Source organism: Chanos chanos, chromosome 3 (genome assembly GCF_902362185.1).
Source record: "Chanos chanos chromosome 3, fChaCha1.1, whole genome shotgun sequence".
Classification (NCBI taxonomy): Eukaryota; Metazoa; Chordata; class Actinopteri; order Gonorynchiformes; family Chanidae; genus Chanos; species Chanos chanos.
The window spans coordinates 11,898,501-11,926,475 of NC_044497.1; the positions used below are offsets into that span (position 1 = coordinate 11,898,501).

The 27,975-nt window shown below is 41.6% G+C and overlaps 1 protein-coding gene across 2 annotated transcripts in view; it reads right to left on the reverse strand.

Moving 5' to 3' along the window:
* fndc3bb (fibronectin type III domain containing 3Bb) overlaps positions 1 to 26,987 on the reverse strand; it is a 60,188-nt gene extending 33,201 nt beyond the window's left edge. For both annotated transcript variants that reach the window (XM_030768870.1, XM_030768869.1), the window contains exons 1-10: positions 26,880 to 26,987; positions 26,709 to 26,784; positions 17,062 to 17,138; positions 15,801 to 16,032; positions 15,279 to 15,557; positions 12,867 to 12,925; positions 11,076 to 11,236; positions 10,848 to 10,907; positions 10,248 to 10,386; positions 10,038 to 10,091 (exon numbers count right to left, since the gene is read on the reverse strand). In XM_030768870.1, coding sequence (XP_030624730.1) covers positions 10,038 to 10,091; positions 10,248 to 10,386; positions 10,848 to 10,907; positions 11,076 to 11,236; positions 12,867 to 12,925; positions 15,279 to 15,557; positions 15,801 to 16,032; positions 17,062 to 17,138; positions 26,709 to 26,784; positions 26,880 to 26,987 — 1,245 coding nt within the window. The remainder of the gene's footprint in view (positions 1 to 10,037; positions 10,092 to 10,247; positions 10,387 to 10,847; positions 10,908 to 11,075; positions 11,237 to 12,866; positions 12,926 to 15,278; positions 15,558 to 15,800; positions 16,033 to 17,061; positions 17,139 to 26,708; positions 26,785 to 26,879) is intronic.
* Positions 26,988 to 27,975: the final 988 nt, after the last annotated feature.

Genomic DNA, 27,975 nt, shown 5'->3' on the forward strand with positions numbered 1-27,975 from the left:
CAACAGCTTTTCAAGCCCACTTAAGTTAAATGTATTCAAGTTCTCTCAAGGTTACAATTACTGCAACAAAACAACATCAATATTTTTGGCAGATATTACAAAGAACAATTGTTTGTTCACATTAATAATTCTTTGATTCTTATATTGCCAAAATAATAGAACATTATAGAGAAACAGTGACAAAGAAGATTTTGCACCCATCATGGGAGTGCAAAAATGAACAATTCAATGCACTATGTAAGAATTATTTTGTTACATTCTACTGAAATTATAAAAAGTTTCTAGAAATATGTGTTTCTGGAAGTACCTCATAGGAAGTGTGGAAGTGTGTTTTGAGAGAACCAATTAAATCACAAAGATTAAAAAAAAAGTTCCGTTGTTGACTTCCTTATTTTATGGGAGTATAAGAGGACACTGTATGGGCAGGTTATCAGATAGAGCAAAACAACAGATTACATTGATCTACTCCTCAAGACCTAATCCGCCATAATGCCTTTGTCCCTCACTTCACGCCAGATGATCTGTCTCTTCTGTCTGGCTGTACTGATAGCAGCTGGTACATGTGCACGTAAGTGTAAGACTCACTTTCAAAAACAATTCTGATTGACTTTTTGCTGTGATGACAGTGATCTTCTTCTTAAGTAGTTGTAGGAAAATGAAGCAGACCAGATCAGACAAGGAGGGTGGATGCCATAACGTACTCTCTGAAGCAGGTGGTGGAATACAACCCTAATATTGATTTCTCTTGTGCGATTTTAAGTTGGAAGAAGCATCAATCCACGGGACAACAAGCTACCCACGTGCTGTGAGAAAGTGAGCAAAGGTGTCCCAAGACATGACAAAATCACAAATTGCTATCGCCTTCCAGAGAAAGGAAAGTGCCTAGAAGCAATATTGTAAGTCTGTCGCACATTACCACTATTTCCATAATCCTGTAAAAAAATGTATTTATGTATCCAAAATGCTTGTATACCTAATAATGCCTTATTATACAGTTCCTCCGAATGCTGCAGAAAGTTCCATTGAATTGAATGGGCCGTCCCAACCTGTCTTGTTTCATCCTGAAGGGATTTATTTTTTGATAATGACCGGTGGACTATACATCCCTTACATTATCCCTTACATAGTTTATAACTATCATTCTCTCTGAACAGCTTAAAGAATTCACACAGAGAATTCTGCATTGATCCAAAAGCACAATGGGTCCCAAAGTTCCTGGAACATTTAGAAAAGGTAGGTTCTTATACATTAATCTTGAACCATTCAGTTGAATTGATTCGAGAAAATATTCCATCGCAACATCTGAAGTAGAAAACTTCTGTCCTGATCAAATACTTTACCAAACAACGTATACAGAATAGAAAACATCGATCTTCGAATGTTAAAAATACAACAAATACTTATCCATCAGTCTCATGCTCTCTATAATACTTTGTGAAGAAGAGCAGGTAACTACCAAATACTGATCTGAATTAAGCCTTGACATCCATCTCTTTTCTCCCTCAAACAGAAAGGCAAAGCCTGTCCATGGAAATGACCCACTGGACACAGGGAATTCCAGGCGCCCATTAATGGCCTCCATCGTCCTTGTTCCTAATGACTGAAAAAATCTCACTAACTAGTTTGAGTAACTGGTCATTCTGAAACAAAAGCTCTCTGTGCTTTGGGGGACATATTTGCCATGTGTTGTCTGTTTTCTGTTCTATGGGATTTTGGAAAATACAGGTTTTATTGATAATCTGAGGTCTTATTATCATTATTCAAATGATTTAAATCTACCTAATTTCTCTAATTAAACTGTGCAGTGTGTGTGCCCCATCTATGTCTATGTGTGCCTCATAAAAAAATGATGAATTTGTGTTGTGACTTCATTCAGATGCTTGTTTATATTTTTGTTTTAACTAATAAAATGATAATTACACCTCCCATTTAAAATTTCATTTTCTCCTTTGCAATATTGTGTGAATTCAAATACGTGCAAAAAAAAAAAATGTATTTTTAATTCAGTTACAGAGGGTCATTTTAATTTGACAACTGAAAAATAACAATAATAATAAAAATCATGATGACAAGGAGAACACGCGATGAGTGAAGTTTCTGTGGGAGACCAATGTATTTCAGTAATAACGTAACACAGATGTGATATAAGGCATATAACCCAATTTCTCTTTTAACCTCACACTGCCCTTCCCTTCTGACTGTATGTTATTCTTACTTCTCTGCATTGACACTATACTCTCACCCTGTCAGCAGTAGGTGATTTGTGGGGGGATGAGTAGGGGATGCTATGCCCCTTGTTTGCAAAATGACCAAAATGCATCCCCCTATATACTCTATAGAGTAGTGTCAGTGACCAATGGGCCATCCGCCCTGTTAAAAAACAACAAATCACCTACTGCCTGTCAGAGGGAGCTGTCTAAAGGTTGATGTGAAAACAAACATGTTTTGTTTTTAGTCAGGGCATAATGAATGCAATACTTTATCAAAATAGAAATAAATGCAGCAATAAGTACTGTATTTAATTCATTAGTACAGATTGTATATTGTCATGGTACAAATCTTCCACAGTGGAGTACCTGCTAAGGTGTGAGAAAGATATATACCAGTGGGGAACGTTTATCCTCTATTATGAACACAACCCAAGGCACATGGAGAAAGTTCTGAGCATTAATGTAAAACCCTTTTAACGGCCCAACAATGCCCAAACTGGAATCTCGCAAAAACTGAAAAATGCTCTTCACCAACATAATCCATCCCAAATCATCTGACCCTGGCAAAAATCTCCATGGACAGGACAGAAATTCTCAAATCAAGGTGCGCAAGCTGGTAGCCCTTAAGACATAGCCAAGAAGATCCAAAGGTGTTTTTACAAATCATTGACTCAAGCATGTAATATGTAAGTTGAAAAAGATATTTCAGTTATCATTTTCCCCTACTTTCTCCAAAATAGAGTCTGATACAATATTGTAATTATGTGAAAGCCTTAAAATCTAAATGTTTAGAACATTCATTTGCCACACATGCAGAAGATTTGAAATCCTTTATGTTAAACACACAAAAAAATATTGCTCATTCCATCTGTGCCTAATAAGCTCGTAGTCCAGATAAACCAATTCCTCTAAGAGAAACAACCAGGAATGATAAAGTAAGTCAAGCTCCGGAAAGGGTAGGCACATCAGTGATGAGGCAATACTTCAGTTATAAACAAAAAAAAAAAATACCGTTTGCAAAATCATGTTTTGCAAAACGTGTCAAGTAGTGTTCGTTACTAAAAGGAGAAGCACAACAAACCTGAATCATCATTTAAAATACAACAAAAACACAATCTATTCAATTCTCTGCGTCTATGCTTGCAGCCTGTGTCACAGTCATAATACACAACAAATTTATTGCACATCACACTTGATTTCCCCATACCCCGCAACCCTTTAGCACACAATGTAAAGTAAAGCAATTCTTAATGTATGAAAGCAGTCAGGAAAAGACTGTGCATTAAGGGTTATTCATTAATAAGAGTAGTGGTTGGGTGTGTGGTGTGGCACAAACTGACGTGCACTCACTCTCATTCATTATCTAAGCCGCTTATCCTAATTAGGGTCGCGGGGGGTGCTGGAGCCTATCCCAGCGCTCACAGGACGAAAGATGGGGAAACACCCTGGACAGGTCGCCAGTCCATCACAGGGCAGACACACATACAAACGAACACACACACAGTTTTACCTAGGGGCAGTTTAGTGTCTCCAATTCGCCTAACCTGCATGTCTTTGGACTGTGGGAGGAAACCGGAGCTCCCAGAGGAATAGGGCTTTTTCTTATTATAGTGCCCCTCAGTGGTAAAATGGGGCAATTTTCTTGGACTCCCTTAGGGTGGACTCTTGAGTCAGTCCACTAAGTTTGGTGTCAATGCATCAAAGAGTTGTGATGGACAAAGACTTTCACAAATCGAAAAGCCAACAAATACCTTTTGTGACGATTGGTCAAAAGATCGTCTGTGCCAATTTTGGGGATGATTGGGCAAAATTTGCAGCCTGTGAAATTTTTTTTTTGTACTTTTTCATAAAATCCAATATGGCAGAAAGTCCAATATGGCAGAAGCTAACAAACTTGGCTTGATCCAAGGAATTCAATGGTACTTCATATTTGAAAATCGGGCACACAGTTCAAAAGTTATGTGCGTAAACGCACCTCCAACTTTGACCCATTTGTGGCGCTAGAGCACTCAAGGCACAGACATGAAAGTTGGTGAAAAGAATGAGGGGACTTTCCTCAATCAGCATGTCAAATTTCACAACTTTCTGCCATACGGCTCTAGGGGCTGCCATAGACACCCTAGCCAGAGGACGAAGAAGAAGAGGATGAAGAAAAGGTAGAAACAGTGGGTGCCTATGCAGCTTTGCTGCTTGGCCCCCAATAACAGAACACAGATGAGAAAAATAGCCCTTCTTGCAAACAGCTGCAAGTGTAGCAACGTGTTAGGCTACCTGCAGACTCGTCAACTTGTTGCAGACAGGCGGTTTATTCCCGTTACAATAAGTGAATGGACTACTTGTGGAAAGATATGAAAGATGTGAATCAGAGGCACAAAATCCGTTGCCAGAGGCAGCGGTCATTAATTTTTTTCAGTGGTCATTAAGAAGAAATATCAGACCTCCGAATGTTGGGATGGCTCATTCAATCACAAGCCATGTGAAACAGCTAGGTAACAAGCCACTAGAATAAGCATCCTTAGAGAAACATCCAAGAATGATTAAGTCTGGAAAAGGTAGGTACATTAATGATGTAGCAATACTTCAGTTATACGCAAAAAAAAAAAAAGTTTGCAAAATCATGTTTTGCAAAACATGTCAAGTAGTGGTCGTTACTAAAAGGAGAAGCACAACAAACCTGAATCATCACTTAAAAAAAAACATCAAAACCACAATCTATCCTGATTGTCTGGGAGTGTGCTTACACCTTGTATCCCAATAGTAATACCTAACAAGTTATTTTGTGAGGGATGTGAGGGACGTGAAATGAATCATTTCATAAGCTTCATTCTTAATTTGGCTACCATGATCAAATAGCTTCAAGCATGCTTATATAAATAGTAACATTTCTGTCCATTTAGTTTAGTAAAGGACATGACAATATTTTGCACAACAAACTTCAAAGGTGTCAGTCAGGAGTGATTCTAACTATTGGAAAGATCCGGGGGCTATGTCTGGGGTTAAGAAAATTTGGGTGCACGCGTTTTCCAACTTTGTGTGCACTGTGCAGCGCTTGATTACTCCCCACTCCCTCGGACGCTGCAAGTCAAATTCTGCCCTGTTACACAGTCTGTCTGTTGTTTTGCTATAAACACCTTCTTTTTCAGGGCGAAAATATTTGGGGCCAGGCTTAAAATATTCGGGGCTGTTGCTCAGCTACAATGAAGAGATTTATTTGCAACATATTATTTCGATCAAATTAACTGATACTGAATATATTTACTTATCTAGAACATATAGTACAGCAGCAATGCACTTCTTGTTGTTTCCAAGATAACTGCTGGTATTACTTGGTGTTAGAGCTGAAGTTCATGCATTGCTATTTACAGACCCACAACAACTTTTCAGGCCCACTTAAGTTAAATGTATTCAAGTTCTCTCAAGGTTACAATTACTGCAACAAAACAACATCAATATTTTTGGCAGATACTACAGAGAACAATTCTTTGTTCACATTAACAATTCTTTGATTCTTATATTGCCAAAATAATAGGATATTATATAGAAACAGTGACAAAGAAGATTTTGTACCCATCATGGGAGTAGAGGAATACCACAAAAAGGAACAACAATTCATCGCAGTATGTGAGAATTATTTTGTTACATTCTACTGAAATTATGAAAACTGTCTAGAAACACGTGACTCTGGAAGCACCTTATAGGAGTTATGGAAGTTTTGAGAGAACCAATTACATCACAAAGAATGAAAAAAAAAAAGTTCCGTTGTTGACTTCCTTATTTTATGGGAGTATAAGAAGACACTCTATGGGCAGGTTATCAGATAGAGCAAAACAACAGATTACATTGATCTACTCCTCAAGACCTCATCAGCCATAATGCCTTTGTCCCTCACTTCACGCCAGATGATCTGTCTCTTCTGTCTGGCTGTACTGATAGCAGCTGGTACATGTGCATGTAAGTGTAAGACTCACTTTCAAAAACAATTCTGATTGACTTTCTGCTGTGATGACAGTGATCTTCTTCTTTAGCAGTTGTAGGAAAATGAAACAGAGCAGGTCAGACCAGGAGGGTGAATGTCATAACACACTCTCTAAAACAGGTGGTGGAATATAACCCTAATATTGATTTTTCTTATGCAATTTTAAGTTGGAGGAGGCTTCTACCAAGGGGAGTCCAAGCCACTCATATGCTGTGAGAAAGTGAGCAAAAATCTCCCAAAAGATAAAATCACAAAATGCTATCGCTCTCAAAAGACAGGAAAGTGCCTAGAAGCAATACTGTAAGTCTGTCGCACATTCCCACTCTCTCCACAACCCTGTAAAAAATGTATTTATGCATCCTCTATGCTTGTATACCTTATAATGCCATAGTTTATAACAACTTAGGCTATGGATCTATATCATTCTCTCTGAACAGCTTAAAGAATTCGGACAGGGCATACTGCATTGATCCAAAAGCACAATGGGTCCCAAAGTTCCTGGAACATTTAGAAAAGGTAGGTTCTTATACATTAATCTTGAACCATTCAGCTGAATTGATTCGAGAAAATATTCCATCGCAACATCTGAAGTAGAAAACTTCTGTCCTGATCAAATACTTTACCAGACAACGGATACAGCATAGAAAACATCGATCTTCGAATGTTAAAAATACAACAAATACTTATCCATCAGTCTCATGCTCTCTATAATACTTTGTGAAGAAGAGCAGGTAACTACCAAATACTGATCTGAATTAAGCCTTGACATCCATCTCTTTTCTCCCTCAAACAGAAAGGCAAAGCCTGTCCATGGAAATGACCCACTGGACACAGGGAATTCCAGGCGCCCATTAATGGCCTCCATCGTCCTTGTTCCTAATGACTGAAAAAATCTCACTAACTAGTTTGAGTAACTGGTCATTTTGAAACAAAAGCTCTCTGTGCTTTGGGGGACATATTTGCCATGTGTTGTCTGCTTTCTGTTCTATGGGATTTTGGAAAATACAGGTTTTATTGATAATCTGAGGTCTTATTATCATTATTCAAATGATTTAAATCTACCTAATTTCTCTAATTAAACTGTGCAGTGTGTGTGCCCCATCTATGTCTGTGTGTGCCTCATAAAAAAATGATGAATTTGTGTTGTGACTTCATTCAGATGCTTGTTTATATTTTTGTTTTAACTAATAAAATGATAATTACACCTCCCATTTAAAATTTCATTTTCTCCTTTGCAATATTGTGTGAATTCAAATACGTGCAAAAAAAAAAATGTATTTTTAATTGAGTTACAGAGGGTCATTTTAATTTGACAACTGAAAAATAACAATAATAATAAAAATCATGATGACAAGGAGAACACGCGATGAGTGAAGTTTCTGTGGGAGACCAATGTATTTCAGTAATAACGTAACACAGATGTGATATAAGGCATATAACCCAATTTCTCTTTTAACCTCACACTGCCCTTCCCTTCTGACTGTATGTTATTCTTACTTCTCTGCATTGACACTATACTCTCACCCTGTCAGCAGTAGGTGATTTGTGGGGGGATGAGTAGGGGATGCTATGCCCCTTGTTTGCAAAATGACCAAAATGCATCCCCCTATATACTCTATAGAGTAGTGTCAGTGACCAATGGGCCATCCGCCCTGTTAAAAAACAACAAATCACCTACTGCCTGTCAGAGGGAGCTGTCTAAAGGTTGATGTGAAAACAAACATGTTTTGTTTTTAGTCAGGGCATAATGAATGCAATACTTTATCACAATAGAAATAAATGCAGCAATAAGTACTGTATTTAATTCATTAGTACAGATTGTATATTGTCATGGTACAAATCTTCCACAGTGGAGTACCTGCTAAGGTGTGAGAAAGATATATACCAGTGGGGAACGTTTATCCTCTATTATGAATACAACCCAAGGCACATGGAGAAAGTTCTGAGCATTAATGTAAAACCCTTTAAATGGCCCAACAATGCCCAAACTGGAATCTCACAAAAACTGAAAAATGCTCTTCACCAACATAATCCATCCCAAATCAACTGACCCTGGCAAAAATCTCCATGGACAGGGCAGAAATTCTCAAATCAAGGTGCCCAAGCTGGTAGCCCTTAAGACATAGCCAAGAAGATCCAAAGGTGTTTTTACAAATCATTGACTCAAGCATGTAATATGTAAGTTGAAAAAGATATTTCAGTTATCATTTTCCCCTACTTTCTCCAAAATAGAGTCTGATACAATATTGTAATTATGTGAAAGCCTTAAAATCTAAACGTTTAGAACATTCATTTGCCACACATGCAGAAGATTTGAAATCCTTTATGTTAAACACACAAAAAAATATTGCTCATTCCATCTGTGCCTAATAACCTCATAGTCCAGATAAACCAATTCCCAATATTTGTGGATAATATTACAGCTATTCACATTCAGTTGTTTATCCTGTGTAGACAAGTCCACTTTTACTTTTACCAGAACATGTCTTCAACAGGGAAACCAAAACCAAGATAAGTCACAATGACACATAAGTTCATAGTGACATAATCAGAGTGGAATGAGCAGAAAGGCAGAGAGCTTCTAAGAGAATCTCAAGCCATGTGAAACAGTTGAGGAGCAAGCTACAAAAATAAGCATTCTTAGAGAAACAACCAGGAATGATAAAGTAAGTCAAGATCCAGAAGGGTAGGTACATCAGTGATGTGGCAATACTTCAGTTTAAAAAAAAAAAAAAAAAAGACAGTTTGCAAAATCATGTTTTGCAAAACGTGTCAAGGAGTGTTCGTTACTAAAAGGAGAAGCACAACAAACCTGAATCATCATTTAAAATACAACAAAAACACAAACTATTCCAATTTTCTGGGTCTATGCTTGCAAGCTGTATCACAGTCATAATACTCAACAAATTTATTGCACATTACACTTGATTTCCCCATACTCTACAACCCTTTAGCACACAATGTAAAGTAAGGGAATTCTTAATGTATGACAGCAGTCAGGAAAAGTCTAAGCAATAAGGGTTATTCATTAATAAGAGCAGTAGTTGGGTGTGTTGTGGGGCACAAACTGATGTCCAGTGACAGTTAAACTATTTTTGGAATAACTGCTGCAGCCAATTTGTGGATAATAGTACAGCTATTCACATTCAGCTGTTTATCCTGTGTAGACAAGTCCTGACAAATAAGTTTTACTTTAACCAGAACTACTGGTCTTTAACCAGAACATGTTTTCAGCAGGGAAACCAAAACCCAGATAAGTCAAAATGAGGAAACCAGGTGGAGTACATCATAACTGCTTCATCTGAAAAAACTAAACCTTTTATATTTCTGAAAATAGCCTGATTTTCCAAATATCTTTTGTCTCAAAATATTTTTTTTACTTTGGACAAAGGCTTCTCGTACAACGAACAATTTAATCATTTTCGACTTTCACGCTAATTTCAATGCTTGTTTGCTGAAGGAACAAGATGATTGAAAACAGCTCTATAATAGCTCTGTGTTATAAGGAAAAACACTGAGAGATGGATTTATAATTACAGAGAGAAGGACAGTACTCAAATGCTTAGGGGAAAAAAAAACCCCCAAAAAAACAAAAAAACAAACAAGGACCTATTTGCCGGCGCTGTAGGTAGACAAAATGGATGGTGAGTCAAAGTTGATGAAGATGGAAGCATTACAGTGAATAGCAGTTATTCATATCCTATAAAAATGAGAGCTACCAGAGTAGACAGGAGGGAGGGGGAGGAGGTTGGACCAGGCAAGAAGGCTGGAGCAAGGGAGAGTTAGACGAAGAGCTAGGATGAGCTGCAGTCACACAAAAGGAGTGGATGTAAGAAGACAACAGTACGTACCTCATCCCATTCCAGAACGTAACTGGTAATTTTTGATCCGTTGTCAACAGGTGGCTGAAAATCACATATTTAGTAAAAACAGGTTTTGTTAATTCCATAAATATATGAAAACGACAAGCACGCGGTACATTAAATGGATATGTCATTTATTCCTAAACAGTGTTCTCACAGAAGTGAAATAGACCCACATAGTGGGTTTTGTAATTTTACCCTCCACTGCAGGGTGAGGGAGCTCTTGGTGCGATGAGAGAGTCTGGGAGGCAGAGGGGTATCAGGTGGGGCACTGTGGGTGGTGAAAGCCCTGGCTTCTGAATGGGGACCCCTCACAGTGTTATGCACAGCGCTCACTCTGAAACACACACACACACACACACACACACACACACACAAAATGATGATCTGAATATGAGCTGTTCAGCCGTTTAAAACATTAATTCATGTTCAATTATGTTCTGGATATTCACAGCACTTCATTTCAACAGTATTTCTCCTTTGTGATGCAATAAATGACTGTTATGATGACTGTTTCTTAAAATATGAAATGGTATACAATTTCCCGCACAGTCAACACAATATTTAATAAACATGCTTCATGCAATAACCTGAACTGCTCTCATGTGTCAATTTACAGAGGTGCAAAAGTAAGAGGCTTTGGGTTGCAGCTAATCATTCTTCACTGTTAATATCAGTAATTAGATTATAAAATGCATGAACATCATTGTGAACTCATTATAAAGAATACAAATTTTCAAGAGAAGAGTAGTTATGAATTTGCTCCTGTTAAAGCAACAAGTCTGTTTTATTCTTTACCTGACATGGTAATCTGTAGCTGGTCTCAGGTCAGTGAGGTATCTCTCCAAATCTCCTCCGCTAAACAGTTGCAGACACAATCTCAATCCAACTCAATCTCAGCTACGTAATTATTAAATACAGACAAATGAATTTGTAACAAAGGCTGATTGTTCAAATTAGTCTTAAAATTTGAATTCAAGCACAGCCTCAAGCTATGTGTACAGAGACGAACGAAAGACCTATTACCTGTATACAACACTGTATCGTCCATCTGGGCCTTTATCTGTGAGCTGCAGCTCGTAACTGCAGGAAGAAGGGACTGCATCCCCCTGGCCCCCCTGAGATGACACACCAGCCTGGAGAGGAGCCCAGGAAACCAGAGCAGAGTGTGACTGGACTTTAGACACCTGATGAAAGAAGAAAAAAAAGAACATTAAAATCCAGTGCATACATATTTAATAAAACTGTTTGCACAGGAGCAGCTAGCAACAAAAGCAACTGAGGAACGAACAGTTAAAAGAAAGCAAATTGTGAGACTAAGCAGAAGGGATCAGATAAATCTTTCATTGATACACAGAGGGAAAGAGCGTGTTCTTTTGTCACAAGCTCATCAGACATATAGCAGACACTTAAGGCCATAGGCTCGCAGGACATGAGCAAGGGATGATTAAGGTTAATCAAATATGAAATCAAATATCAATCAAAAATTCAAATACCCCCCCCCCCCGCCCTTCACAAACAAACAACCAGGAGAAAATGTCTCAAAAAGAAGAAAACTGCAACTTTTTTAAGAAGAGCGGGATTTACAGGATTTACAGGATTTGAATTTTGATTAAAAAAAAAAAACGGTCAGAAATGGAATTTTATTTTGAGAGCTGAGACAGGTTTGGGCGTCATCTGTGAGGCTGAGACATCACTCTGAGATGTGTTTGGTGTTTACAGCATCCTTAAAGGAAGGGGTTCAGCAAGCTTGTCTCTCATAGCCCTCTCATTGGAGATAAAAGGGAAGGTGGACTAGTGAGTGCCATCAGCTCCTGTGAACTAAAGGTGTTTACTTAGATCTCTCCAGAAGCTACCAGCGTTTTCAATGTCTCAAAGGTGAAAGCTACGTCATGGTGTGTGATATTTTCTATAGCTGCTTCAGGAGGGGGTGGAGGATCAGAAATACATGAGAAAGTTTCCCCAAGAATGGTCGCAGATGAATTATTATTTTGGGAGAGAATGTGTTGGAGGTGTAGACGTCTAATCGAGAGAGAACATTGCTTAGTTTTTCCAGTTCCATGGCAACAGTCTTGCAGACCCATCATTGTAGCATCCCTATTGCTTGAAGTGGAATATTGAGTATGTTCCATGCAGTGTGACAGGCTATCAAACGGAGATGGTCTACTCTCTGTAAACCACCCACCTGCACAAATACACATTTTCTTCATGCTGAATTGATTAGGAGCTAAACCTAACTCAGAACACAACAATTAAATTTGACGCAACAATTATATTTATCATGCAATAAAGCCAAAAGAGTAGTCAATTTCTCAGAACATTCCGTTTTTCATTTGTAGGAACTGAGAAATATTTTTTTCCTTAATTGTATTTTACTGCGTATAACTTGACTTTTCGCCAGAACACTATAACCTCTCGTCCTGAGATGCAACGATGTTCCCACTTCACCAAATCTCTCAAAGACCTAATACTATTAATTAGTGACTAATGGGTGTGTTCTGTGCTCTGACGCATAAAGCCGAACGATAATGACACAGATTAAAAAAACAGGTTTCTCTGTGGGAGATACCAGTTAACAGTCCCCACAATGAAAAACATCAGTCTGCTGCCCTCTATTGACAACAACTGAAAATGAACTATTTTAGAGACAACATATACAACCAAATATGTGCTTACCTACATTAAATAAGACATATCAAGTGGACAGCATTGGAAGCTATTGCAAAATAGCTTAAATGACACACACAGAAGTATTGTTAAAGAGAAAATCTTTGGAGAGTAAGTGGATAATGGTTAAAGGCCACAAATTTCACGTACTTGTGGTTTGTCCATTGTTGGCAGAACATCCTGGCCTTTTCTTGTGTCAGGGTCGGTATCTGGAAAGACAGGGAGCTAATGTACCAGTACTTCAGAAAGAATGATGGTTATTCTCTCATGCCATAACTTCACACACAGACACACACATACACACACAACATAAACATACTCTTAACGACTCAGTTACCATGAGAACATGAACCCTGAAAAAGCCAAAATTACAAATCATATCTGGATCTACACGTATGTTGGTAAGACACAGATTGAAGTCAGATAACCCAATTTCGCTTCGTCCAAAAGCAACAGTAGGGGAAAGGAGGAGTGTGTGTGTGTGTGTGTGTGTGTGTGTGGGGGGGGGGGGGGGGGGGGGGGGGGGTATGAGACGTTGTGAGACGTTGATGGATGGTGCCGTCAGTGTGTAGTAGGCCAGTGCTGTGTAAGAAAGTGGCTAGTGGGGAGAGGAGTTCAATAGGTCTCACCCTCACTGGGCCCATGGGATCCTACTATGAGTCACTACTAAGATGAAGTCATGGCAACATGACCCCTGGTTGACCTGAGTGGGGAAAAGTTTTTCCCCTATTCTGCTGTGGGGGTGGGGAGCATGTTTCACAGGAGAGGCTCTCAGTAGTGGAGGACAAAAAAAAAAAAAAAAAAACATGTGGAAAAAACGAGCAATTAGGCAAAAATGGTCTCCATCTCTTGAAAGATAAATAACCCGATATAAATACATGAATAACGCAGTGACTGAGCGATGGGTAACAGAGTGCAGAACAATTTGCATTCACACAAGTTTCCATAGAGCATCGTCAACAGATGCTAGCGGCGTAAAACCTGAAAACCGTGTCTGTCCATAGAGAAGAGTTTCCCTCACAGACAGCCTCACCGCAACCCACCAAACAGTCTGAGAACCAGGCGCTCTGCTCCACAACGTTAGCTGCATATGTGTTTCTCTTCCTGTTTTGATTTACTGTGCTTTTCTCACTCTTCTAACATGGGCCAGGCATGTGCGGTGACTCCAGACAGAGACGTCTGTGTCTTATTACATTCCAAGGGCACAGACATACACACACACACACAGACAAACACCCACAGACGGAGTCATAGGAAAGAAACGTCATAAATAACAAAGGGTACAGAGGTGAGGGGAGAGACAAGGTAGAGAGAAACAGGGAAAGAAAGGGAGGGTGGGTGTATTGAGGACCAGAAAGAGTCTATTTCAAAGTGAAATGACGAGAGACAATGAAAAAGGGATGAAGAGAAAAGGTTCTCATCGCCTTCCGACGATACATATGCTTCAAATCACGCTGGTCAGCTGACCCGAGTAATAAACTGTCTCACTGTTCTGGATTTCCACCACAAGAGGGCGCCCTGGCATACTGTACTTCTCTGACACTGTTAGGCTAAAGAAAACACTTAATTGGGATGCACGGTTCAACAGAAAAACACTTTGAGGTTTGTGTGTGTGGTACTTTAAACACCACAGATATGACAATAAGAGCACATATAACTCTTGTTAGACCATTGAGACAGCTTATAAACACAGCAAAGTGTTTATTTTTGCCTGCTTTATAAGCATATCTGACAAGAGTATAATGAGGTACATTAACAAGAGGCTTTGCTTTGCTTCTCAGACTTGGCCAAGAATATGTGAATATGAAAACAAAGTCGCAACTGAATTTTGAGTTACAAATCAGTAAGACATGTTTAAACCTATCAGGCACACATACAGACAAATCCATAAACACACAGAAACACAGACACAGACACACATGCTCACACACACACACACACACACCCCTCTGGTCTCGCTTGGAGAAGACAGATTTGGATAGTTTAGGGTCCGACAGGAGCTTGCTGTCTCGCCACACTCAAACGACTTAAAAGAAAACTCTCATTCTCCTAGAAGTTCGCTGCATGGACTAACATCGTGCAAGAGACCTTGTGTGTATTCAAGCTTACTCCACGCACACACTGCATTTCTAAAACACACACTGCTGTTTGACTTCATTAACAGCCATGACGAATGACAAAATCGACACACGTCAGAGACCGAGTCAATATTGAATGCTCCCCGCTTGTGTGAGTTCCACGGTTACGTACAGCACCCAGGACGTGGCCAAGTCTGTGTGTTTCTGCCTCTCGTTAAGCCGCGGATATACACAGAGGCCCAGTGACTGTGGACTGCTTTAACTAACTCTCCAGCAAAGCAAGGAAAACAAAACGCAGAGTCACTCTCACCACAGCACCCCGTCACATTTCTTCAAATGGAGATGTACAGAAGAGTAACCATACAATGTTTCAAGGAAACAATTCTCTAAAATTACTAATGTAATGCATAAACGTGGACGCGTTCAGAAAAAAAATGGAGGGGTTATATGAAATCCAGATTTCGTGAGGCTGTGCAAAACTCACTCTGTTGCTCAGCGTCGACGTGTTTGGGGCTTCCCCTGACCCTGCGTTCAGTTCTCTTGTTACCAGGGCTACCGCCGATTCCCCCTGTGCCCGCGTGGCTCTTGCTGTACCCGTTGGGTACAGAGGTGCTACCTGTGTTGTTCTTATAGCCAGAGGTTGGAGGGGTATTCACTCGAGTCATGCCCTGCCTCTCCACAGGCCTCTCCTTTGGCTTTTTGGGCTGGGGTTTACAGTATTCCTCATGGCCGAGGAACGACATGCCATACACAGGGATGATCTCTGAGAGAGAGAGAGAGAGAGAGAAAGAGAGAGAGAGAGAGAGAGAGAGAGAATGAAATGAAAGAGAATAAAATGAAAGAGAGAGAAATGAAAGAGAAAGCAATGAGAAGAAGAAAAACGAGAGTGTCAGAGAGATAACAAGGTGAGAAAACAAAAGTGTAGTCCCAGTACCTCTCTTGGTGATTCAGACATCGTTATAGTAGAAAATGAAAACACTGGTGTTTTGAATTGTTGCTGGCTTACCCTCTGGATAAATGGGAGGCAGACGCTGCTGGTAGTACTGGGGTGGAGGAACATCCCCCGGGCTGGTGGGGGGGTAGTATGCCGTATGTGATGCAGGGATGAAATGGGGGTGCGCCATATAGGGAGGGGGCAGATGGTGGGTCGGTGACAGGGCTGGAGAGTAGCTGGGGGGGTAACACTCCGAATGGGGGGTGACCACCACACGCCTCACCCCTGTGCAGTCCTCCAAAACCTCCATGGAGAGGGGGAAAAACAATTTGAATAAGCAAAATGTTTGGTATGTCAAACAATAAAAAAAAAATTTCCCCCTGAGCTTTTTCTCCCTGACGTCAGATATCGATGACACACCCACCAAACAACAGTGGCAACCGTTGGAGTCCGCATTCCTGCAATTACACAGCACGCCACAACCATCTAATGCCACTTTCCACATTGATCAAGAACGCAAAAAAACAAAAGTCTAACAATGACACGGTAACGCAACTTTTATAATATTGACTCCAGTGCATGTTCCAGTCAGAGCCGGTTCACACGGGCCGTTGAAGTCATCGGTTTCAACACGCTGAAATCGATGACTTGTGGGCCAGTTGGAGATGGGAGGTCAAGCGAGTGACGCCATTGGTAGACGATGTCCCCAACTTGTCAAGGTTTGTCAGAGTTTGACCACTGGAACTTTTCTGCAGATGAACAGTACTCTTGGGAGGGACTCACAGCATATCTGAAGAGACCAGTTTTCCAGTTCCTAAGGGTTCGGTTTGACCAGACTTAGGCCACGTCTTGGGGCAGTACTATCGTAATCATAAGATAAACTTGTGATCTCTTACATAATTCAGGGTGGGAGAGTAGAATTCACTGCATTCAGGTCTTTCAGTCTTTTCTTTTTCTTTTCTCAATGTTTTGACCTTTCTGTTGAAATGCCAGCAGTGTTGACCTTTACCTCACTCTTCCCTGACACAACTCAAAAGCTTTAATTATGACTGCAGCCCAGCTCGGGTTGCTTTGTTTTGTGTGTCTGTGTGTGTGAGAGAGAGAGAGAGAAAGAAAGAAAGAAAGAGAGAGAGAGAGAGAGAGAGAGAGAGAGAGAGAGAGAGAGAGAGAGAGAGAGAGAGAGAGAGAGAGAAAGGGGACGTGTACTCTTGCCAGTGCCAGTTGGTAGGACAAGGGTGAGCTATTTTTCTGTGAGGGTGAAATCAAATCCTGTTGCCTTGAGCGAGGTTGGGCCACCCAAACTGATTGCCCTTGCCAATGCCTTCCATGTTACCTGGGAGACGTAGCCTGGAGGCACGTGGATTGGTGGGATGGAGCCATTTGGTGACATCATGGGAACTTCAGCTGGCCCTGTGGAAAAAAGCCCCAAAAAAACCAAGAGCTGTCAATCAAAGAGAGAAGAGAATGCCTCATATCATAACCTGAAAGTGATTATGCTATGACTTCCACCTTTTTCTTCAGTTAGAAAATAAAAAGGCTGATACCAGTAAGCTCTGGGAACAGAAAGAGTACATTTAAAAACAAACCCGAGAGCCTAAATCATCCCCGTTCGAAGATAAGCTATGATAAGCTATAACATACTTTTTTTCCATACTGCTGATAAAATCCATCAATAGGTTCCCATTTTTCAGCTCTGAAGTTTCTCATCATCTAACGAGATAAGCAGACACTGTCTTCCACTCTCATTTTGTTCCTCCCACCCCCCCCCCCAAATCCCCCCCCCCTCCCTCAGGTATATACCCATTCCTTCGTTATCTGCTTTTCAACTTGCACCCAGCTGTGTTCATTTAGAAAAGCCTTACAGGATACACGGACGCAAGCTTAAACAAACAGATTTAGTCATTGTTTATGGCTTCTCCATGCACTTCATTTCGTGGAATAGAGTTATCAGGTCCAACAGAAGCACAGGGGAGACGGCCACGGCAGCGTTCACTCTCCAGACAAGGCTGATCAGTCACGGCTCCTGTGGGATCGTGAGCTACATAAACCCTCACATCCACCCTTTCCCTCTCTGTTTGTTGTCAGAAAATAAAACCAGCAAGGCAACACCGATAATTCAGAGCGATACAGACACATTTTTTCCACAACAGTCGTCTGGGGGGGCTCCGGTAGCCGGACCGCCAGCTGTTTAAGACATTTCTTGCCCCCCCCCCCCCCCCCCCCCCCGCCCCTTCGAAAAAAAAAACAGAGGGGAGAGGAGCATGACAGACTCCAGCAAACTGCAGGACGGTAAATCATTGGATGACCCTGATGAATTTTACAGTTCATCTCTGCCCTCTGTAAGGCCTCCCCACCACAGACCCAGAGGCTACTGTCAAAACCAGCTCGGCTCAGTACCCGACCTGTGAAAGCCTGAATAGACGTCTGTTAAGCTCATATGGACGGAGGCCTCGAATAAACGTCTTCAGTTGAAGAAACTGATATGTACATATGGATATATGTGGGTTTCTTCATAGGGACACTACTGTGCTGGTCCTGCAGCTTAAAATAACTTTTCACAGGGTCGTGCTTAACGGACACAACAAATCCATTGAGAGCGTCCTCTGTGTGTTTGGAAAGGCCCTTCCACAGGTATGCCGCCGTAACCCCCCCCCCCTCTCCCCGAGCTTGGGGATAAGTGACAGAGGAGCTAAGGCAAGGGAGCGAGAGGGTAAAGAGGAGACGCCGCTGTGAGTGAGCTGCTGTGTTGCATCCTGGTCTCTCCTGCATAAAGAAAGAGCATTCAGAGTCAGGGCCCTCTGCAAGAGGACTCGGCTCTCAACAGTTCACCACCAAGATGCTGGGCAAACATCAGCATTCCTCCAACTCAACAGGGAAGGGAGGGTGTGTGGGGGGAGGTGGTAAAGGGAAAGGGGAAAAGGGAAAGGGAGGAAGTGAGAGAGTTTAAGGGAAAATCAAAATTGGGGGAGAGAGAGAGAGAGAGAGAGAGAGAGTGGTGGAGTGAATGAGAGATAAATCACAAGGGGGAAAACGCATCAAAAGATAGCGAAAGATAGAGAGAAAAATAGAAGGATAGTGGCAGAGAGAGAGAGAGAGCGAGAGAGAGAGAGAGAGAGAGAGAGAGAGAAGTCTTTGAGGGGTTTTCGAGAGACATGGCGGTGGACGGAGAGAGAGAGAGAGAGAGAGGGAGAGACAATAGGGTGAGCAGCCCGCTCTCCTGCCAGGGCTTCTTAGGAGCCTGTTCAAGCAGTGGGCCTCCTTACTAGAACAAGCCCCTCTTTGTCCTCTGAAGAGAAGCTTTTCCCCTCTTCAGGGGCCTGTAGTCTGAGCACTGCACCAAGGACCCCGCGCGCACACATACACACACAGCCCACTCAACCCTGCAGGAGGTTTCAGCTATGTATTGACACCACCACTAGTTTCTCGGAGCAATTCTGCGGCTCTGTGCGAGCGTTTGTGTGTGTGTGTGTGTGCGTGTGTGTGTGTGTGTGTGTCTCTTTGCGTCAGCCGAGCTAGAAAGTCTTCTGGGCGTTCGCCAAAAGGAAGCGCTTCGGTCAGTGTCCTGTCTAAAAAAGAGGTTAGAGGAGAGGCAGTCTTTAAGGACACGAGTATATAAATGTGTGCGCGCATATGTAGACATCGCAAACACAAAGAGGGGGAGGAAGGAAATGCAATTTTCCACAAACTATCGGTTCTTCTGAAAAGTCCACTAATTCACTTTGGAGAGCTGGTTTGGCCAGACAGTGTGACGACAGACCCAAAAAAAAAAAAAAAAAACAGAGAGTGAGAAGAGAAAGAAGCTTTTTGGAAAGAACGTTTTGGATGAATGTGAAAGTCCGGGAATAGAGAGAGGAGGGCATATGTTTGTATGTAAAAGAAAAGTTGCTGTATGAGCCCCGATAACACCTGTTTGTGAGTATTTATTTATGTATGGGTGTGCATGCATGCATATCTGTGAGCATTAAGAACACGTGTGCGTGCGTGTGTGTGTGTGTGTGTGTGTGTCTGTAAAAGAGCTAAAGACAGAACACGTGGAAGTGGGACTGGTATGGAAACAAACCCCTAACAGAACCCCATGAAGACAAAAAAAAAACAAAAAAAAACAGGAAACTCTCAGGTCCATTTTCTGCTGTTTCATGGTAATGTCCCTTGTCCCCTCAAAAGTGAGCAAAACAGACAGGGCTCCACAGAGATAAGGGAAATGTTTGAGTTGGATGAGTGGGCTCAAAATGTAATGATCCATCAACCAACTTTCTCTCTCACTCTTGATCTCACACACACACACACACACACACACGAGGCAAGAGCAGAGACAGAAAGGACAGAGGAGAGGAAAAAATATTTAAGAAAAAAAAGAAGAAATGCTCCGTTGGCTTTTGTCACAGGACATAATTATATGAGTGTATGAGAGAGATTACATTCTCTTTAGAGCTCGTGTGTGTTTGTGAATATTTTAGCCTGAAAAGCATGTGTGGTTTGTGTGCATCCATCATCTGTTTGTGATTGTACAGTCCATTGTCCTTGTTATAAACATGATCAGTCTCTGCAAGTGAAACGGAGAAGATGTGAGGCGTGGAGGGTCGTAATGTTTATGTAACACACACACACACACACACACACAAACACACACGCAGGAGCGACGCTACGAAGCAAAGACGTGTTTGCCTTTTTAAAGCCTTACAGATTCCTCTTGCATTCTCAGACACAAATCTAAGCTGATTCCAGCCCTATTACATAGTTTTGAAACACAACCAGTCTTCTGAGGCAGACACAGCTCAGTGGCCTTGGAGTGGAATTAAATCAATATTTAAAGTAAGAGTCACTTTTTCAAGGTTCATCATTTCTGACCACCATGCTACAACATTTATGTAACTGAGAGCACAGACATCATTTCATTTGTAGGCAGAGGAGAAGAATCCAAAAAAATCATCAAAAAATCATCAAATCATAATGAAGCTACAAATCATCAACCCATAATAAAGCTTAATGTTTCTTGAAAAAGCATTGTTTTGTCTGAAAGAGAGTCATTTCATCCTTTTTTTTTCCTCATGAATAATTTTTTTTAGCCATACTAGTTATGTAAAGATGTAAGCATTCAAAAATGTTAGAGTAAGCATAGTTGGAATTTCAGAGAAACTTAAGTTCCATAAGAGAAACTGAAACCATACCTGTGACACAGAATCAAAAGTAAAATCAAAAGGTAACAGGTGATACTATACTGCCTGCCCTCTTAGTTCATTTATATCCATAAGTCTATACCGTTCAATTACGATAAACACACACACAAAATGAACTGCTTTGTCGTCTGACAGCCCAATTCTACTTTGGTTCTCCTCTTATCCATAATTGTTTTGGTCTGTTTATGTCTGAACCACATTTGACAAAATACTTTATATTCCACCACTTCTAAAAACATATGCTTTTATTGCTATTTTGGCAAAAGAGCAGAAATGCCCAGGGTTCCACAGTGATGGCAAAAAGGAAAAACAGTAGTCCGCACAAAACAGAAGCCTCTCCTGTGTTTTTATGAGACAGAGAGAGTTATATTTTCTTGTAAAATGCACTTCTTGACTTTTTAGCGCACAGACGGGGAAAATACGACCTCAGATACACCAGTAAACCGAGTAAAAAAAAACAGGCAAAAAAAAGAAAGAAAGAAAAAAATCTTTGCCTAAGTAAAGGTGAACGAGAAAGACGCTCTTGATCAATCAGTGCCAAGTATGTTTCAAGGTATGTGTGGCCTCTGGATACACAAGCCTGTAGTGAGGTGTGCAGAGGTCAAGATGTACGCCAGTTAAAGAATTTTGTGAAAGGAGTAAAAAGATATAGTCAGAAATGCGATCCTCGAACCCTACTAAGCTAAATTACAGAGCAGCTAAGTGGTTTGTCTAACTTATAAGGCTGATGTAAACCTGAGAATGGAAACAGGCAATTGAGATGAGAAAGAAAATCTGAAAATCTGAAAAAAAAAAGAAAAGCCAAAGAAAAAAAAACCCAAACCAGCTTTTGAAATACTGTAGCTGTAGGTACAAACACAACTTTTGAGAAACTCATAGCGTTGCTGTGTCTAAGCGTGAAGTTCCAACGTTTTTTTTGGATGGAGGGTGTTGGCTTTCAGGATGTGCAGTAAAAACAACTAGGAAGAGTCATCAAGGTTCCCAGACAGTTGAGCAAACAGACGTGTAGCAAGACGAGAAGACTTCCCTCCTTCTCTCACAGTCGGACAAGTCAACCTCTACACCTTCAATTCACCTTTATTCTGTTTACAGCCGGCTAGGTACGGCTTGTCACACAGAAGTCCACAGTGATGCCTATTTACGCCGCTTACGCATTCTCTGACGAGTCCAAGATGTTATTAAGCCAAGTCATCATCATTGATGTGTCTAGACATTGTTTCTCTTCCTTGTGCTCCGTCCCTAAAAAACAGACGGGGTGAAAAATCTCACTTGTTTCACCACATCCGTGACAAACAAAAACTTCCGGAACTCTGGGTGAATCGTTAACAGACAGTGAGCAGGGCGACGGGAGCTGTTAGAGTTGTAATAACAGGCGGTTAGCTCCGCTTACAAACTCTATCAGCACGGCTCAGTAGACACAGGCGCATGCTGTCTTAAGGACCTGGCTCTGACGGATATTCCGGTAAAGGAACACTGGAGGAGAGGAAAGCGTGCCAAGGGCCGATGGTGGAAAACTGCGTAAGAAGGGGAGCTGACCCCTCTCTCTCTCTCTCTCTCTCTCTCTCTCTCTCTCTCTCTCTCTCTCTCTCTCCCCCCTCTCTCTCTCTCTCTCTTGCCCTGTGCTCCTGACCCACTTCTGCAGCAGGAGTCAGACTATTTCCCCCTGCCTTAACGACACAATCTCTGAGAGGAAAGCACATTAGTTAAATAGAGGAGGTGGGGAGGAAGAGAGAGAGAGAGAGAGAGAGAATCCGCTGTACGGCCTGTTGTGACTTGTTCACTTTTCAGAGAGGAGTTCCCCTTGCTCTGACATGATCTTGAGCTAAATTCACATTTGACAAAGCCAGAATCTGTTCTGTCTGGCTGAAATCAGTCACAAACGTAAAAGGTACCATTGTTAGTGGGGGCCAGTAATTCCACAAAGTAAACCTCAACACCTGATCATATTACTGCAAATGGTGAGAATTGCAGTTGTGCGGGTCCATGATTTAAACATGAGATGAAAGCAAATTTTAGAGATAAAGACAACAAAAATGCCATACTTCAAGCACCAAACCTACATTTCCATGCATTTACTGAAATGAACCACGTTCACACATCTGTAGCGATTAAAATGTTCAACTTGTACGATTCGTTTTCGAATTTGGAGAAAACAAAGGGTTAAGAAGGTCATTTGATTAAAATTGCATACTCATGCTTTTTCTGAGAAAGCCAGCGTGGGCACATGACTAAGCCAAAGAGCACTGGCACAAGAGAAGGTGTCAGTCCGGAAGGTTTGTTTTTATGAGTGCCCTCATTCTCCTGGAACTTGAGACAGTGATTACGGAGCCACTGCCCCATAAAGGCACGTACAGAGCCCAGGGTGCAGGATACAGCAGTAGGTAGGTCAGCGAGAAACAAGAGGGAAGGGAGGAGGAGAAAAAAAAAAAAAAAAAAAAAAAGGGGGGGGGGGGGCGTCCAGTGGAATGTTCCACTGTGTAATGTTCTTGTGAGTCGAGTGCCAACAAAGCTAAAAACATTCTGCAAACTTTATTTCGAGGGAGAAAAGAAAAGACATTTCGCTTCCAAGATCCTAAAGAACCCAGGGTGCCAGCCGACAAAGAAGAGGCAGTAACACACATGTGCGCACGTGCACACGCACACACACACACACACACACAGACACAGACACAGACACAGACACGCACATAGCAATGCGAGGACGTGGGTTAGACACAACACTGCTCTTTTCCTTAGAACTTTCCCTCTCTCCCTCTCTTCGTCTATGCCTCTCCGTGATGCACACAAAAATCCAGTGTTCCACAGCAGCTGTGACTCAGAGGAATGGAATTAGAGCTCTGTTATGATCATCTGCACAGCAGAGGGGGTTTCCTCCAGATCAGGAAAGAGAGCAGACCAGACACGACCGGAGCAGACGAGAGAAAACTAGCGAGTGAACTAGAGAAAGAGCTAAAGAAAGCAAAGAGGAAAGAAGAGAGGAGGATAAGAGGAGGGGGGGGGTGCTTTTTTGAGCATTGGTAGTTTGGTGTGAACTTCATCTCAGAATAAACTCTGTCTACGTCTTTCCTTCATGCTGTCTGTTATCCATGGAGGAATAGTCCACCCAAGGGGCAAAGAAGACATTTTCTCCACTCATTGAAACTGTTCTGAGTCTATGCACAGCCGACGTGCCTTGTTGTGACCACTTCCCCAGCACCCCATCTCAGTAGGCATGTGTCACTGGACACACTGATACCTCTTCATACTTCAAATTCATATTCATTAAGGTCACAGGGCTGGTGTTGAAGGACAGACCAGACAGTGGTCTGGTTTAAGGAACTGCTGTGTTCTGAGTGAATTCCTCACGTTGGACACTAAAAAGCAGAGGACAGTTTCTTTTTTTTTTCTCTCTCTTCCACAGCGTTCAGCCAGCTTTAGGCAATCTATCACAAAGCTGCGCGTCCTCAGGTCAGATCAAAGACGAGTTCAGCACTCAGTCTTCAAGACTGAACCCGAAAAAGCGCTAAAAATGTCTCAACTGTACGTGATGCTATCCTGTCTGCCGTTAGTCCAGACGTAACCTGTGGAGGAGAGGCCGGCCAGGTGTAATGTATTAACAGCTCCAGAGCTGCACATGTGTGCATTCTTTCACCAGTTCTGTTGCTTCTCACTGTCTGCACCTAGCTCTTTTTTTTTTGCAGCTCTCTCTCTCTCCCCTGTCTAGTACAAAAAGGTTTTGAAAACTATTTTTCATCACTCCATGATGGGGTCGTGACACTTAATATTAGAACTCTATGTAGACGAGTAAATTCTGTTCGAGTTGAGATGGCACTGGTTGTGTGGAGAGAGAGAGAGAGAGAGATGGAAGCCATCAAGGGAGGCTGGCCTCTACCAACATCAGCAGGAAACATATTTACACAGCCTGGAGAAAGAACTAAAGCCTGAAAGAGTAACTAACAAAGACGGTGATATGGGAACTCAACTCTGACAAATCATCTGTGTTTACCTATGATATTTTGATGTCTTAACAAATTGAATCAATGAGGCTCTTCCACTAAAAATAAAAAAAAAACATATCAAACAAACTGTAACCAATGAGACAGGTCATGGCTTGTGTACTATCAAGTACAGTCTTACATGCTGCATTGTAAGAGCCGCATTATAAGCATATGCATATACTCAGGGCTGAGTCTGGCCTTGCTAATACACAGTGACATATATAAGAGGCGTTACATATCTTTTATGATGGAGAGACTGTGCAGTTTTAAACAGTGGAGAGCAGATTTAGTTTTCCTGGTGAGAGACCACACGAAGCCAGTCAGTTAGAAATAATACCCCCCCCCCCCCCCCCCTACCCCCCTCCTCGACCTCCCCCTGCTTAATGATTACTCATAAAATCCTGGGGGAGAAAAAGGCTGTGTTACATCACTGCCATTCCTCTGTGAAGCCATGAGGAGCATCAGCGCAGACTCAAGAGAGAGACTGTGACACGGAGAGACAACGGCGTCATCTAACAAATGCGTCTGGAAGTCATAAAAAGCACACAGACCATCAGTCAAAGCCATGAGCTGACCAACACGACATTACTCACGCAGTCAGGCCCACAAGGAGACCGGACAGGGTCCAGGCAAGGTTGGTCTACACCATGACCGAAAAATGACAAACACAGCCGTTTACCGGATCAAAGCCAGCCTGTCTGTGAGCCTCTGGGGCTGGAAGCAGAGGGTGGTTTAGGTAAGAGGGGTTTGGACATTCCTGACAACTGAAGGAACTGAACTCTTATTCACACACACACCATCCCTCTCTGAGCCCCCAATCCACTAAGACAAATGTTTGAATAAAAAGATAAGTATGCTTGAATGAGGAGGCAAACTGTACTCTGCCCAAGTCTTATCAGCAAGTTTTCATAGAAATGCCCACTCAAATGCCTGCCTTCCAAAAAAAAAAAAAAACCCCAAACAAAGCTTATCCTATACAGCACAGCCACCCAGCTACGAATTTGCCAAAGAATGTTAATATTAAACAAGATTGTAAAATAAACTACCATTCATTCAGAGCTCTCTCTAAACTTGCAGTATACATATGCCTGGAGCTGCCCTCTTTTCCCATGAACTTGTGGGTTTCCTCCACAGCATTACCAAAATGACCTACTGCCAGTGGCTCTGCTATTCTCATCGGACAAACTGAATTACACAGGGGACAGAGTTTCTCTGCGCTTTGAAAACCCTCAGAAGCAGACAATGATGTGTGGTCTGGGGCACTGTCAATCACGTTTTATTTGTTTACATGGACAAAACCGTTCTTTTAAGGTTTCACTCACAAAGGTCTGCCAGCTCTTAAGAGCCTCTATGAAGTTTAGTGGGACATTGTGAAGTAAGATTTAATTCAGTGCTAACGGATGTGGTTTACAAAGAACCTCTTAAATTTTGGTCAGCCTTTGAGAGCCAACAGACAAACCACAGGTATATTTGACACGAACAACATTCTGCTATAATGAATAATCAGATCAAAACTTCTGGCTTTCATGGTATCGAGTGACTGTGGTCATGAAGCGTTAACGCTGAGGTAAAATCCTGATTCTGTTAATGCATAAACCACAGATGCACTCATTTCACAGTTAAAACACTTGCGTAACATTTATAAGACAATCTAACAGCCTCATCACAACTCGGGATATTGCAGACTCAGACAAAGAATCCCATGACTTAAAAGGGATGCAGTATCCATCAACCTATGGACTTCGTACACAAAGCACTGTGCTTGGTACAGCTTAAACCCAGTAGGATAACACAGACAGGGAAGAGAAAGGTGATTTAAAGCAGACCTTGGATGCACTGCAGAGCTCCATCCTCTGTGCGGATGGTGAACGTTTCTCCTGGGTTCACCTGAACCAGGATCACCTGCAGAAACAAAGAGACAGGTATAAGTGATGTGTAAGTCGACACTGAGACCTGGTGTGGAAAGGATGATGAGATGTATGGATTTCTGAACTCACCTGTTGAGATGCATCACCGTTAATCATGTGGTGCATCATGGGAACCTCGCCATTCAGCAGTGGCGGTAGGTCCAGCATCTGGTCCATCATCATCATTGTGACGTACATTCATGGAGACCTCTCCTGGACAGCCTTTCTGCAATAAAAAAAGGCACCTTGTATCAAAGATCTCCATACATAGTCCATTAATTCAATCAAGACATAAGCTGCCTATGTAAATCCAAATCAAAAAGATTTAATAATTAACAAGACTAAAAGCACAGAGCAGACAGCAAAGTAAACACATACTTAGCACAGAAAAGAAAACACCCAAGTTAAGAGAAAGTCATCATGATGTCATCAGCATTTATAAGATGATGTAATCTGTATTGGAATGATGTAATCCATTTATAAAAGCACTTATGGAGCTACCAGCTCTCATACAAAGCTGGAAGAATGAGCAGGCGACATGGAGAAAGAATCTCTGAAAATTCTGAACTATTAAGAACAAGGAACACAGGGTTGCTGTTTCCATGGGAGTGGGAGTTTTTTCTTTTAAACCACACCGACTCAGACTCTGCTGTTAAAGTACCTTTTCTGTACGTAGTTATGAGTTAATATTCAGGGAGAGGGAGAATTATAAAGACAACATAGACTCTGATCAGCTCATCAAAAGCTAATAAAAGGAGGAAATTAAGAGAAGATTGAATTAAAATACAGTCATTGCTTGTTAACTTCAGATTCTCTCCTCCATCTTTCTCCTGACCTTCTCCTGAACCTGAAGAACCTGGCTGCCATTGGAGAGGATGTATGAAAGTAAACCAGCTCAGTGTCTTGCCCTTTATTTTGTATTTTCCTAAAGCAAATGAATTGATGTGTGCTGTACGGACTACTTAAATCTCACCTAAGTGTATGACTGAATACTGATCAGCAAAAAGGAAAACATCCAAAACGATCACAATCGCCTCCAAAAATCCCCTTCATTTTTCTGTTCAAGTGAACGTCTACACAAAATCACACAAGGAACTCAAAAACCCTGTAACTTCAGCTGTCTGCAAATACAGCACAAAAGGTCAGGGAAAGGTCTGAGATACTGATTTGGGCTTTACTCTTCTGA